The 13848-nt window shown below is 37.7% G+C and overlaps 1 protein-coding gene and 1 long non-coding RNA gene across 4 annotated transcripts; one reads left to right on the forward strand and one right to left on the reverse strand.

Moving 5' to 3' along the window:
• Positions 1–1062: 1062 nt before the first annotated feature.
• Positions 1063–9412, forward strand: LOC112556827 (PTB domain-containing adapter protein ced-6-like). Of its 3 annotated transcripts, none has more exons than XM_025226203.1 (13): positions 1063–1181; positions 1984–2404; positions 2582–2643; positions 2825–2896; positions 3730–3828; positions 4159–4296; positions 4541–4663; positions 4829–4933; positions 6125–6250; positions 6544–6661; positions 6901–7227; positions 7688–7833; positions 7986–9412. In XM_025226203.1, the coding sequence occupies exons 2-13, from the start codon at positions 2110–2112 to the stop codon at positions 8064–8066; spliced, it is 1692 nt and encodes a 563-aa protein (XP_025081988.1). In that variant the 5' UTR covers positions 1063–1181; positions 1984–2109; the 3' UTR covers positions 8067–9412. The 3 variants fall into 3 exon arrangements, with proteins under 3 accessions (XP_025081988.1, XP_025081989.1, XP_025081990.1); XM_025226204.1 differs by having other exon boundaries at positions 1083–1343; XM_025226205.1 differs by lacking the exon at positions 1063–1181 and having other exon boundaries at positions 1899–2404.
• Positions 8555–13729, reverse strand: LOC112556828. Its single transcript, XR_003097830.1, has 2 exons — positions 13601–13729; positions 8555–12845 (listed from the first exon to the last, which is right to left on the reverse strand). It is a non-coding gene; the product is annotated as an uncharacterized LOC112556828 (long non-coding RNA).
• Positions 13730–13848: the final 119 nt, after the last annotated feature.

Genomic DNA, 13848 nt, shown 5'->3' on the forward strand with positions numbered 1-13848 from the left:
CAGCATCTTCACCCAACTTATCAGCGTCAAACGATCAGCATGCAGTCTTGATTACTTGACCTACACTTAGCCTGAGTGTCGATTGATTATGTGTTCGCCTTCTTCGAATCCTTGACTTTACTACCTTGAGTTCTGTAACGGTATTGCGGTAGGGATATGACCCCTGCTCTTTCTACTCTCTCGTGCTAGCGCGCACACACCTTTTTTTGTATCAGTTCTGACCTTTTGCGAATTTGTTTCATCTCAGGAAGTTCGAACTGTCACTGGAACAAGTGCTGCTGTCTAAATGTTAACCACATTAAAGTTAAAAACAGGAGTAAAATCTGAAAGTCCGAAAACACTGTATATTTTATATAAGAACTATGAAGTAAACTTAGTTCGTCGGTTGCGTTATTCACGTTCCTCTCGTGGGCAGTGACCCGAATCATTCGGTGGGCGTTGAAAGTACCCGTAATTACGTAGTAGCCATGACGCCACTGAACTGTAGTCACTTTGACCCATAGCTGACCTCCATCGGTCGTCCCAGCTTTTTATTTCGGCTGATAGCCAATTTCTGATAATTGATAAAATATATATATATTTTGCACGATCCATTTTTGTTACTTCTTTAACTACAATAGCATCACACCGCTGTAGTTTTACTTTTGGTAGTTTCTTTTGTATTTTAACCCGGTACACGAAACGAAACGTGGACTCATCAACATCAGAGATTATAAAGTCTTTGTACAACAGTAAACTGTTCATACAATATTCAAATATTTTCTGAAAGGTCTGTAGTCTTAGGCACTATAAACTTTCCTCTTATGTTTCGCTAATCAGACTTATGCCTAGACGTCCAGAAGGAAGGCGAGCTTGACCAGACGAAATTTTGTCACGGACCACTGAATAATAGGGGGCGTTGTTTGAAAACCCGAAACATACAAACCCAGAACCTCTGTTACCATTGGTGGGGTACATGAACATCCAGGAGTTAGGTTCGGAGGTAAGAACTCATCTGATTTTCGCAAAGAACTGCAACCTCTTCGCCAGCCGTCCGAAATTTAGAACAGCGTTGAACTGGCAAAAAAAGGTCAGGGGTCAGTGTTGGATTTACCAGCCGAAGAGCGATTCACGGGACTTGCTTTGTGTTAGTAGTCCGGCCGACAGCGAAGGTGACAGGTGTGTGGTGACAAGGAGCAGAGGTAAGTACAGTATGTTGTGTTCTCCTGGCATCATTGATACATTTGGGGTCTTGTGATGTCCGCGAGGGGAGTTGACAAGCCAGACAGACCACCTCGCTTTCTTGTGAATTTGTTCCTAGCGAGGCAGGGAATGTTATGGCAGGCTTTTTAATTTCTGTCAAGGTAAAGATGAAGAAACAGCGCTGAGTTGCAATTCTTTTAGACTGGAAGGACAATATGGTATTTTTATGAGCATCTAATGAACGTACGTCTATTGTGTTAGTAAAATTATGCCTATCAAGGGATCCAAGGCACCTGCTATATGGTGTCTGTGCTTGAACTGTGTGAGATGTGAAAAAAACACATACTGGCTTAAACATGTTTTGTTGTGTAAGATTATACAATGTTTTTGGATGGCTTGTTTTTGCAGATGGATGTATTATTAAATTACTGTTACCTTAAGGTTATATGTTTATTTTACATTGTAAAACATTGTATTTTATTTCTCATGTATCTGTGAGAAACTTTTTTTTTAAAGTTATGGCTTTAGGGCATAAGCTGTCAAGTGGAATCCATGCATCCTTCACCAACAGTTTACCGCAAATTGCAATGACTACCAGGTGGAGATCAGTTTGGGGATTGGGGAAGCAGGGAAGGATGCAGGGGTCACCGTCGGGGGTACTTAGTTGTCGCTTGATGCCACACCAATGCAGAGGGCTGGCGATGTTTGTGTGTGTGCGAGATAGAGAGAGGAGGAGGAGGAGGAAGAGGAAATCGAAGGAAAAAAAAAACTGCAACCAATTTATGCTTCTGGATATTTCAGTGTTCAAGACCCCTGCTGACACCAGAAGAAAATACTCAGCATACCACAGCCCGCTGCTTCTTTTACCAAAGAAGGTTCGTTCTATAACGATCGGGGTCACAGGTCATCCGTTAGAAGTACAAAAAAATGGCTTCGATCAAGGTGGCAAAGGACTGCTTACTGATCGGCGATGAAGATGAAGGACCACGGAAGGTCATTCAGACTGGAACTCGCAGAGCCGCCAAAACCCCAGAGCCCTCGCTAACGCTTCGTCCACCCCCGCCTCCATCCCGACAACCTCGCGTCATCCCCAAGCTGGCCACCGTGGATGTTGTCCCCGTCAACGCCGCCGGCGCCAACCCTGACGATCAGTGCAGCCCGGACGAAGAGAAGACGGAGACAGTAACCTCGGCGTGTAATGTCGTCGGCGGTGCCAAGCCAGGTAAAACAGATAACGGAGTGTAGAGGACTTGTAAAGGAATTGTCTCAAATTTTATTAAAAAAATTCTTTTAATAGCTTAAAAAAAAAATCTACGGTCTAGTCCATGTATACATGTTGCCACATCTCTTCGTGTTGTAATTATTTTGTGTTCCTAGAATTATTTCAATTTCTCTACAGAAACCAAGCAATGCGCCGTTAGTTCAGAAGAATTGCAGAAAGGGCATTCCTATCGAGTAAAGGTAATCATCTCACTACCTCGATCCTCCCCCGCCCACATCAGTGTGTATGTGTGTGTGTGGGTGCGTGCGTGCGTGTGCAGATGTCTTTGGGGAATAGAATAGAGAGTGCATACAAACCATAAGGATCCCCCTTCTCAGTGTGGTGGTCAGCCTGAGCTAACATAATGCTCTTATCTCTCAGTATTTAGGTGAATATCTGGTTGAACAGCCCAAAGGCACGGAGATGGTGAAAGATGCAGTTCGAAAAATGCAGGTTTGTTGGCCTTTACTTGTTTCTCTTTATAGACTTTCCACTTGTTGTTTTTTGTTTTGTTTTGTTTTGTTTTTCACACCCCTCGCCTTTCATTCCTTCCGTCTTGTCTTCACTCGGTCAGTCCTTGATCCAGATCTTCAGTACGTGAGTCCATGATGTGTTCTGGCATTGTCTGATGTTGCTCCTTGTTAAGAAAGAAATTATTATTCATCAGCACGAGTGGATGTTTCTAGCAGGTTTGTACATATTCCTGGGCTATATCTTTTTAAGAATTTTCGCTTGAAGTAAATATTTTGCAACATCTCTTTTGCTGCTGTTCTTACTTTATTCCTTTTGGTTTTATTTGTAGTCTCTTGTGCACAGCGCATTGAACTCGCATATACACAGGAGAAATACACTTTATAAATGTTGTTGTTGATGATGTTATTTATGGAGGAGATCGGACCACAGCGAGGCGGAGGCACCTGGCATGACATGGTCCCAACTGGAAAGGGACGTCAAGAACAGGGTCCGATGGCATGGAGTAGTTGCGGCCCTATGCTCCCCTGGGGGCAAAGAAGATGATGTTATAATTGATGATAATGATGCGAATATATTACACGAGTAATAACAGCATCATTCTGTTTGTAATTCTATATATAATATGCAGGTTTGTTGTGGAAGAAACTTCTCTCTTCTGTCCCACCCCATCTCTTTCTTCAAATGCAATGCAGATATGCTTCCCGACATTTCATGTGCCGCCTTATGTACTGGGAAAAACACAATGATCATCAAATTCGAAGCACATTATGCTTTTACTCAGTAATCTTCATTCAGCCTCTGCATGATTGCAGTTCAACAAGCATATAAAGCGAGCAGAAGGCCAAAAATCGCCTAAGTTGGACCTGATTATTTCTACAGACGGCATCACCATCCAAGATCCTCGATCAAAGGTGAGCTTTTCCCAATAAACAAAAGCAGAGCTTGCATTTCTGGTTTACTTTTGTTCCAAGCTTTTTCTACATAAAATTGCCTTTCTTCTTGTTGAGTTTCCGATGCCTTCCTTGGGTAAAGAATCGAACACAATCGATACAGAACATGTTAAGATAATTTTTTACCTTACCCAAGGCATCTTTACGTAACTGAAGAACTTACAGATGTAAGAAAATTTATTAAAGTAATAAAAATTTGTTCTTAAATCGATTTTTAATATGTTAGAAAAACTGTCAGACTTGAGGTACAACTATTGGCATCATCCAATGCATTTTTTTTTCTTTTGACAGAGGACTATGAACCAGTACCCACTGCACAGAATATCCTTCTGTGCAGAAGATAAATCTGACAGAGAGCTGTTTACGTTTATCGCCCGAGAGAGAGACGGCAATAAATATTACTGTTATATATTCAAAAGTGGCAAAGTCGTAAGTAGAAATGTTGTAATCACTTAACATGGTGCGGAAAGTGTAAGCTGAAATTCTAAACTAGATTTTCGGCTTCACTCAATAGTTGACGAAGAGCTTTGTTGTGATGAAAACCGGGAGGTGGTGTGTTAGAACCAGTTTTGAGTGTGTATGAGAGTGGATGAAAGTGATTTGTAAATATTAACAAAATATGTGTTATACTATGTACCCTGTCCATAACACTCGCGAATATGACTTCCTGCAGGCGGCGGAGATGGCTTTGAAAGTGGGACAGGCCTTTGACACAGCCTACAGGAGGTTCCTTGACGCTGGTTCTGGTGCCAGCGACACCGACTACAAGGAGAAATGGATCGAGCTACAACAAATGGTAATAGTTTGAATGCACTGGATCCTCAATCTCTCATGAATGCCATTCAATTTTGATGAGGGAAGGAGGGGTTGTTTTTGTTTTGCGCACGCTGCTTTGAGTATAGGAAATAATTGAATTTGTTGACATCATCATCTACTAGCTTTACAATATTTGTGTGGTTAGGTACACCAGCTGCAGGTCGAGAACGAGGCCCTCAAAAGACGAGTGGAGGAGCTGGGAAAAATAAAGGACTGCTGCGAGTTGGAACAATACATGAAAACATATCAGGTCAGACCCCTGCCTTTCATCAACTTGTTTAGCAGTCTGAAGAACTATAGTAAGAGCTACAGTTGGTAGTTAGTCCACTCAACTGTGGAACAGAAGGTCGCAAGGACCGGTTGCTGGAAAATTTCACATCAACTCAGTCCATCAGCCGCAATCTGTGTCGCTGCCAAGCCGTACGAGCAAATCTCTTTTTTTATGGAAAGAATAGAGACATTTATTTTTTTTAATTCTTTAATAACAATGGCATTTATAAATCATTTTAATTATACTCAGTTGTTACTTCAGATACTGAATAATAAAAGGCTATTTTCCCTTATGTTTTCTTTTGACATCATCGTCTCCTGGCCCTCCAGAAGAAAAAAAAGGATTGTATTCCCTACACTGTTGGTCAGTGACTATGATCAACTTTATTTGTCCCAGTGGACAATTTGAACATGGGCAGGTGCTCTAGTTACAAGTAAAAGTAAGAATAAAGTTCGTTGCAAGGTGCAGCGTTAAATGATGTCAAAATGAAAAATATTAACAATGACAAAAAGAAGTGACAATTATATATGTATAAAATATAAAACAAACAACAAACTTGCATCAAAAATAATCATGTGCGCACCTACATATCACACACACCACTTACACTTCATATGAGGTTGAGCAGTTGGACCGCAGATACCAAAAACGATTTCATTTGTCTGTTACTTTTACATATTGGCATGGAATAAGGTTTACCTGAGCTTAATAATAGAAATTCTCTCGTTAATACATGTTCAGGTATTGACAAAATGCGTGATGATTTCCTTACTATTTGTTGATCACAGAAATAAGCTAAATCCCTATGTTTGATACCAATTATCTTACAACAGATGTACTGTTCAGACTGTTCCTATCATGGACAGAGAGGTTGTGAAACCAGCATACAAATGAAAAAGATAAAAGATTTAATAAACAACTGGTAGAAATGGCCTAAGATTGCTTGAATAACTGGAAAACTACTAAGCTTACCTAGAAGGTACATTCTTTGTTGGCCATGATTAACAATGTGTTTGATGTTTAAATTCCATTTGAGCTCGCATTCAAAAACAGTTCCCAGTTACCTGAAAGAGTTATCAGTTTCAACAGGTTTACTGTGTACACAATGAGCACCAAAATCCTCTTTGATTCTCCTAAAGTCTATATTTCCTTCTTTTGTCACAACATCAGTTGTCAAGTCTCTCGTCTGTTTCGTCAATCATCTTTAACAAAGCAACATCAGAAGATGCAGAGGCCAGAAGAGAGGAGGATGATGACAGTGATGAGGATGGAGTTATAAATATCAAAGAAAATCAGGTACACAAGTGAAATATCAAATAGAATACATATCGTCGGAATTTAAACATGGAATGTCTATAAGCTTTAAAATTAAGCCCTCACATTACAGATGATGTGAAATAGTTACACATCTCACATTTGTGAGACAGGTTATTTAAAAAAGCTGACAAAAAAAAAAACTTGGGCTGTTTGATTCTTGTCTAAATCACTTCATGAAAATGTTGTGTTTCACTAGTTGTTCCCTTAAGTGTTTTATTCAGTGTCATGCATAGCAGCATCCAAATATCACTACCATTCTCTGTTACTTTTAGTCCTCAGCTCAAGATCAGCCACTAGCTGGTAGACCATTGGAAGATCTGATCTTTGACCTTCCTACACTACAAACATCAGCTGGGTATTCTGTTTCCAGCCAGCCTCTAAATTCTGCTGGTAAGACTGTCAGATTATAAAATGCTTAGAACGATTTCATGGTGTTGTATGTTCAGTTTCAAACTAATAATCTTATTCATTTGAAATTTTTTTAAACCTATTTTGTGAAGCATGAAGGGCTTAATATGGGTGGGGGGTGGGATAGCCATTTTTCACGATAAAGTTTGCAAAGAACATTATCAGCTTCTCACTATCAGGGTGGAGGTATATGAGCATTAACTATACTTTCTTATATGCAGATCTACTAACTCAAAATGCTAACATTGAAGATGTGTGGGGAACTGGTCGGTCAGTCATGGAACAACACTCTAAAACCGCCCTGCCAGCACAAACAGCTCCAAATGTCATAAGTGCTGGAGAAATCTGGGGAACTGGTCTGTCCATCACCAAAACAACAGCCTGCGACCCCCTACCAACACAAACAATTGCAAATGTTACGAGCAATGGAAACATTTGGGGAACTGGTCAACTCTCTGCAATCCATCAGCCAACACAAACAGCTTCAAATGTTATGAAGGCGGTAAACACTTGGGGAACTGGTCAGTCAGTTACTGCAAAGGCCTCAGGTAAAAGTCTAGTGTTCATGTGAGGTAGACATCAGGAGCTGCTAGCTACTTGTAGTCACAGGATCAATCTATCTAAACAGTTATGTTAATAAATTATCAGTTAGTATAGATAGTTGTCGAACAGTGCAGCCTGATAAAAACCTTGTTTACAGAATCAGCAAATGTGTGAAATGTAGCTTTTGAGAGGATGTTGAAATGGTAATCCATGCTTTGCTTTCAGCCTTGGAATAGATTTCTGAGGTACTTAAGCACTTTCTGGGTACTTAAGCACTTTCTGGATTAGGGTGAAGAACCCCAATATACTTCAATTCACATTTACACATTTGGCATTCAGGCTTCTAGTTCTCCTTTTATGTTGACCTTTTGGCATGCTGATTGAGATTTTTCACCTAAAATTGGACAAACTTTCCACAAATACTAGACTGATTATGATATTTCAGATATTTAAAATCTATAACAGGGTACAATACGTCACTAAACCCGTTTGCTGCTCCTGCCAAAATCAACATTCCAGCAGTGAGTGACCCATTTGGTCTAGGCATCTTCAGTCCTACTTCTGTTAATCATGGTCTTCCTTTGCCTCAAGAAAAATTATTCAGCACACAGGTAACAAATAATCATAGTACTGATCTCTTTCAAAACTTTTTGCACAGATATCTTTAGTTTGTGTGAAAGCTGCATACATATACACACCTCCTCTCCTCTCAGAATCTCCATTTAACTCAAGTAAAGGCCAATGCAATGTCTTTTTTTTCCAGGCAGGATTTGGCCAAGGTCTTTTTCAAGTAACAGGAAAGTGCAGCTTTGATGACATTGATCCCTTAAATCGTCTGCTCTGATTCTGATCATCATCACTTAATGTCAAATGCAAATCTGAAAATATTGCTGTCTCCATTTAACAATAATCACGTTAAACCTGAGTAAAACAGTTCAACTATACAAATGTATCTGTGAACTAAGTTTTTTTCTAACTATTCAAAGTCTGTGTGCCCATGCATTTGTTTACACATTCACCTGTATCAATATCCTCAAGATGTTAATGTGTTTTCAATTAAAAAAAACAAACAGTGGGACAATCTGAGCAGCTGTTTAATATTGTGTGTGTGCACGTGAAAAGAACTGAGTAGTGAGTACAAAAATTTTTTAAAAAACAAGACTTTATGATTTGCAAACTTCATGTGAGAAGTATTTAGCTAAACCTGTCAGCAACAGAAGTAAATTATGAAGTTAAAGGCAAATTTTGAAACATTAAATGTAATATAAATATTCTTGCAATTTTGAATTGTAACAACTAGATTTTCTGAATCACATTTAGAACAAACTACAGTTTAATGGTAACAAATCTCAAACTTTAATGTCCAGACATCACTGTACTTCAAAAAAGCACAAATATGTTCTAGACTAAATAAATGAAAGAGTAAAACAAAGCAACTGGAATGTCTTGTAAGCAATTACTGCCAAAAAGTAAACCAAAATTGTGATTTTGCTTAAAACAGCTGTAAATAAAAACATTTTAGCTATTTGAATGGACAGATACTTTAAAAGCAAGCACAAGCATATTGATCTTGAGGAATGTATTTCTATGCGCTCTTTTGCGCATGCACACACACACTGACAAGGAGATTGTCATTCAAATAAGCATATAAAAATAAATGTTATGACTATTCATATCCTTTTCCGAGGTATCCGAGTTAGCTTTACATAAAGCTGAAAACCAAATATATCCTAAAATAGTAGATCATAGATACACCAGACTATAAAGGTTATTCTTGTCCACAGATTCCATATACATGTGTAAATAAGCAATGTTTGTCTCGTTACTGCACACTTTTCAGAAATTACTAATCTCTGATGTACACATCTTCTGTGCTCTTGATTGTTTAATACTAGATTAAACTTTTAAGTAATAATTTAATAAATACACTTCTGCCATACAACAAACAATAAACTGTCATGACTCTCCTCTAAGTTCAGTCAACTGTAAACAAGCAAAAATTCATCTCAACTTGTAAAGTGCCCAAGCCATTAAAGACAAGACTCCTCTTTTACTAGAGGAAGAGATCAGCAGCGTATACAAATGTTTCTCGCCATCTCAAAAATCCACCCCTGCCACTCCCAATTATTCCTGTGGTACTAGCAGCTAAAAGAAAACAAGTGGAGGTGAGCATATTCCAAAAAAAAAAAGTAATGAAAATGTAAAAAAAATTCAATTTAAAATATGGCACAAAATGCTACTGACTGTACTTAATGCAGTTCCGAACATATGCAGAGCTCCAACCACCTGTCCCTTACCTCTAATCCCCTCCCTGCAAAAAAAGTGCTTCTCTTATTTTATGCTCCTGAAATGAATAATATATTCACTATTGCAGCTGTTCTATCAGTCTTCAAGAAACAGTGATCAGCAATCTAAATAAATATACAACAGCTTAACTACATTGTATTCTTACTTCTGGAGAAGTTTCTAATATAAAATACTCCCTCAGACCCTAAAAAGGGCTAAAGAATAGCCTTCTAGCCCCTGAACATATCCTGGGTATTACATCTAGATGAAAAGGCTAAACAATGCAGAACTGTCACAGTTCCCCCAATATCCCCCACCCCAACCCCAACACACACAATAACCTCCTTCCCAAAGAACTCTACTTGGATGTCGTCATTTATTTTTTGGGGAAAAAAATTCAAGTTATGCAACTTACTGTTTTCATGCTTTCAAACACAACAGTTTTGGTGGGTACCTAAATTGCATTGACTTGTGTAGCTGCAAGCACATTTTCAGGCTGTATCACAGTTTTTAAAAGCCCAAAATATGTCACTGAGCAAAATCATTATGCTCCAGCATTTCAACTGACAAGTGCATCTTTTATCTCGAAGTTTCATGAAAACTTAATTTTGTTTCAAAAATCAATCTGCAGCTACTGGCTTCTTGAAAACACACACACTACATTATACAGATTGATGTTCCAAGTACAATAACAAAATATATGTGGCACACTAAAACAAAATCATAACATAGCTGATAATGCTTCTGATTTAACTTTTGATGCAAAACAAAATGCTGTCAAATTTACTTCTGCATTTATCCATACATTCGTTCCTTATACATCTTGGCATGTAGGGCTCAATGCTTGCCTGCCTTAGGCGCTCTTAAGGTGCTTTACATGTTCACAACTCCTATCTCTGCTTTAGCTGTTTGGCACCAAGCTGTCTTTGGTCTTCCTTTTGCTTCAGGTGTTTTGAAAAGTGCTGTTTTCACTCTCATCTAAGCACATGGCTGATCCACTTTCATGCCTAAACCATTATAATTCTGACCATATCTCTTTGATTGGAGTGTATAAGGAGTTCTTTCATTGGTTATAATTATCATAGGGCCAGTATATTCGCATTGATTTATCTTATGATGTAAGATAATAATTTTACTCTCATCAATTTGTCATTCAAAATTATTCTTGCTGCTACTAAACATTTTAAGAAATAAGGGATATGAACATGAGAACTTTAAGCTATTCCTCAAATAATAAACACACCTGACAAAGTGCTCTTTGTCAGTCATGTTGTAATAAGAGTCATTGGAATGAATAAAGTGCAAACATAATCAGAAAACTTTTAAAGCGTAACTTACAACACTTGAAATAAAGAAAACAGAGAGAGAGAGAGAGAGCTGGGTGTAGATGTCTCATGAGTTCAAAATAAAGAATTGTGAGTTTTGTCATAATAAAAATCCTTACTAAATTTCCTGGCAACACAAAGAAATATCAAACTTTTTTCTGTAATTTCACCTGTCATCAGACTTTCCACATTATGTAGCCAAATTTATGAACCTCTGTTCTTTTCTTTTCACCCAAGCCTTTTTCCAATTTGTTCTAAGTCTTTTCTGTCTTTTCACTACCTCCCAGTACATCTCATTTGGTGGTAGAGCTTTCAAGATTTAGCTTTAGATCATCTCTTCTCACTGCATTTTTTACTAAGCATTGCTTATATAAGTCACAAGTGCATCATACTGAATTAAAATTATTCATCCCACTTATTTTATGAGAAGATTTTCTTAAAATAAATGTAAGGCTGGCTTCTTTGTCTTAACACTCTAGTCACTACAGTGAAAAAATGGTAGTTAACAACCTGAAGAAAAGTACAAGCACGTTACATTATTTCTTGAAAGGCACAGTGATTGATGATGGCAACATAAAACACTGGGATCAAATTGTTTCACAAGTATGTCAAGTGGCACACTGCATGAGACTGATTACTACAAAGGATGGTATTTTAAACTTCTGTCTGCCAAGTTCTTTCCCATTCTTTGCTCCCAAAACATTGTAACAATTATTTTAACAACGCAGTTTTTGCACCCCAAGAAAGTCACTTCATCGACATAAAATTTACATCATGAAACTTCAAAGAACAAATAACAGAAATGTTCATGGTTTAAAGAGCTGATGTAACAAAGCCAGCATTGTCTGATTCAATAATAACCACTGTCTTCAGAACTGTAATGTGAAAAAGCAACATAGTGTAATGGTGTAAATATGTTTGTTATGCTTCTGCTGAAACTAGAGACACAAATTAATGTTTAATCCATTAATGATGCATCTCCTGGTGACAAAAGTCCTATTAATGAAGCTTAACATGTCTCTGTGGTGGAGATGCTCCAAAGAATGGACCAGAGGTATGAAAGCGATTACTCTTTATACTGGTTCAAGAATTCTACCATGCACAAATGCCTAAAAGTGTCAGCATTAAAGCACAAGCAAGAAAAATACTTTGCAGTAATTTGCTATAAAGATTACTTTTTCACATATGAGGGATTTTCTTTATTTTCTTTGTTTTATTTTTCGGAACTTGATTTGTGTTTGTTTCCCTCTCCTCCCTTTTTGCGTTCCAACTCTTCTTCGTAATCAGAATCCAAGCCCTTTTCAAATGCTGTCACTGTGCCTGGAACTACTTCCTCCAGATCATAACTCTCCACAGATGTTACCTGGTTGTTATCCATTGCCTCGTGACGGGCGGAGATGGCATGGACCAGACAATTCATTTTGATTGAACGTTTTCGCTTCCGCCCATCTGGCATGACTTCCTCAATATCCTCCGAATTCTCCAGGGCATGTGGTGGTTGCTCAAAAGTCTCCAAAATTTCAGAGCGTGTACTGCAGGCATCGTTAAATGTTCCTACATCAGTACTGCGTGATCCTGTGTGCCAAACATGAACAACTTTTTGATGGATTGTACCATCTGGCAATACCTCCTCCTCAACCTTGACCTCTTCCTCTTCTTCAGGGGAATCTCGAGGTGACACGCCTGAAGCTACTACTTCCATTTGTGACCTGGCAAAGTGGGGCTTTCAGAAAGAGTAAAACTATTGATCTATGGCCGAAAAAAAAAATTGTTGAAACTGTTCTTCAACTAATGTAATTTTATAAGGAAAAAAAGCGGGTATTTTCTGCAGTTCTCTTCTTGTCCTAACAAAGTCTTTAGCTATTAATGTGTAAAATTACTTTTCTCAAGAACAGAAAACTCAAAAGTATAGTCTTTCTTTTCTTACTGAAACATTACTGGCAATCTAGTAAAGATGTGGAAAAGATTGCCTAAAATCCTCTCAGTAAATGCTGAGCGCTTGAAATGGGCTCCTGCAACATTATTGTCATAATGTTTTAAAGTTAAAATATCTCTGACAACTAAACATTTTTGATGTTGTACACTAATTGAATTCATATGAGTAACTAGCTCCTAACAATACAAATACATTACTATCTCTCCTAGTTTCTATACAAAACTTACAATAATAACAATTCATTGTGAGCTTATGATTGCATTACAAGATTCAAATAAACAGTAATAATACTATGATACTGAAATAAAATTACTAATTTTCTGTACATATATGAACAATTGTTAGCATGAATTCCTATAATTGAATGCTGATATCCGGTTAAAAAAAAATACAAGCCCCCACACGCATTTCATGTTTGATTTACAAAGCAGTCATCTAAACAAAGAAGGTGGATCGATATATATGGATCTACTTCCATGCGGTTTGAGTGACTGTTTAGTTTTATTTTCACAAGTCTGGCATATTTACCCATTTATGTCGGTTACTACGTCATCTCCGTTTAACTTAAAAGTGATGGTATTCACAACAATCATCTCGATCATTAACATAATTACTTTCCAACAGATACATAACAGGTGTACATATCTCATTATTAGACTTTATAAAACCGTCAAACAGAATTTCACTTTTAAATCGTGACCTTTCGGCTTTGCCTTCGTCATACTGCGCATTCATAAAAACGTATTTATTTATAATGAAAGCGAACTGAACGATAATTTGTAACACTAACATAAAATCACTCAATCTTACGATTAAATGTGTTTTATATACCTCAATAACCAAACTTTCAGTTCCAGAGTGAAACGAATCTTAGACTTGTTTTCACTGAATCGCGTGCTCATATCTGCTATCAACAGTAATCACCTAGGTCGTTTAGTTTGGGTAACACTAGACCAACACGAGCTAACTTTCCATGTTATTACAACAATAAATATTAATTATAATATTCTACGTCAAATATATTTAAATATTTTAGTCTGTTTATAAATGTAATAATTTAGAAAGTTGAAAACAAGATA

Source organism: Pomacea canaliculata, linkage group LG2, assembly GCF_003073045.1.
Source record: "Pomacea canaliculata isolate SZHN2017 linkage group LG2, ASM307304v1, whole genome shotgun sequence".
Taxonomy (NCBI): domain Eukaryota; kingdom Metazoa; phylum Mollusca; class Gastropoda; order Architaenioglossa; family Ampullariidae; genus Pomacea; species Pomacea canaliculata.

Bases quoted from the DNA above. Each gene is read 5' to 3' on its own strand.
- LOC112556827 (XM_025226203.1), top strand. From the start codon at position 2,110: ATGGCTTCGATCAAGGTGGCAAAGGACTGCTTACTGATCGGCGATGAA. The intron at 2,405-2,581 runs GTAAAACAGATA...ATTTCTCTACAG, and splicing joins CGTCGGCGGTGCCAAGCCAG to AAACCAAGCAATGCGCCGTT. The intron at 6,662-6,900 runs GTAAGACTGTCA...TCTTATATGCAG, and splicing joins CCAGCCTCTAAATTCTGCTG to ATCTACTAACTCAAAATGCT.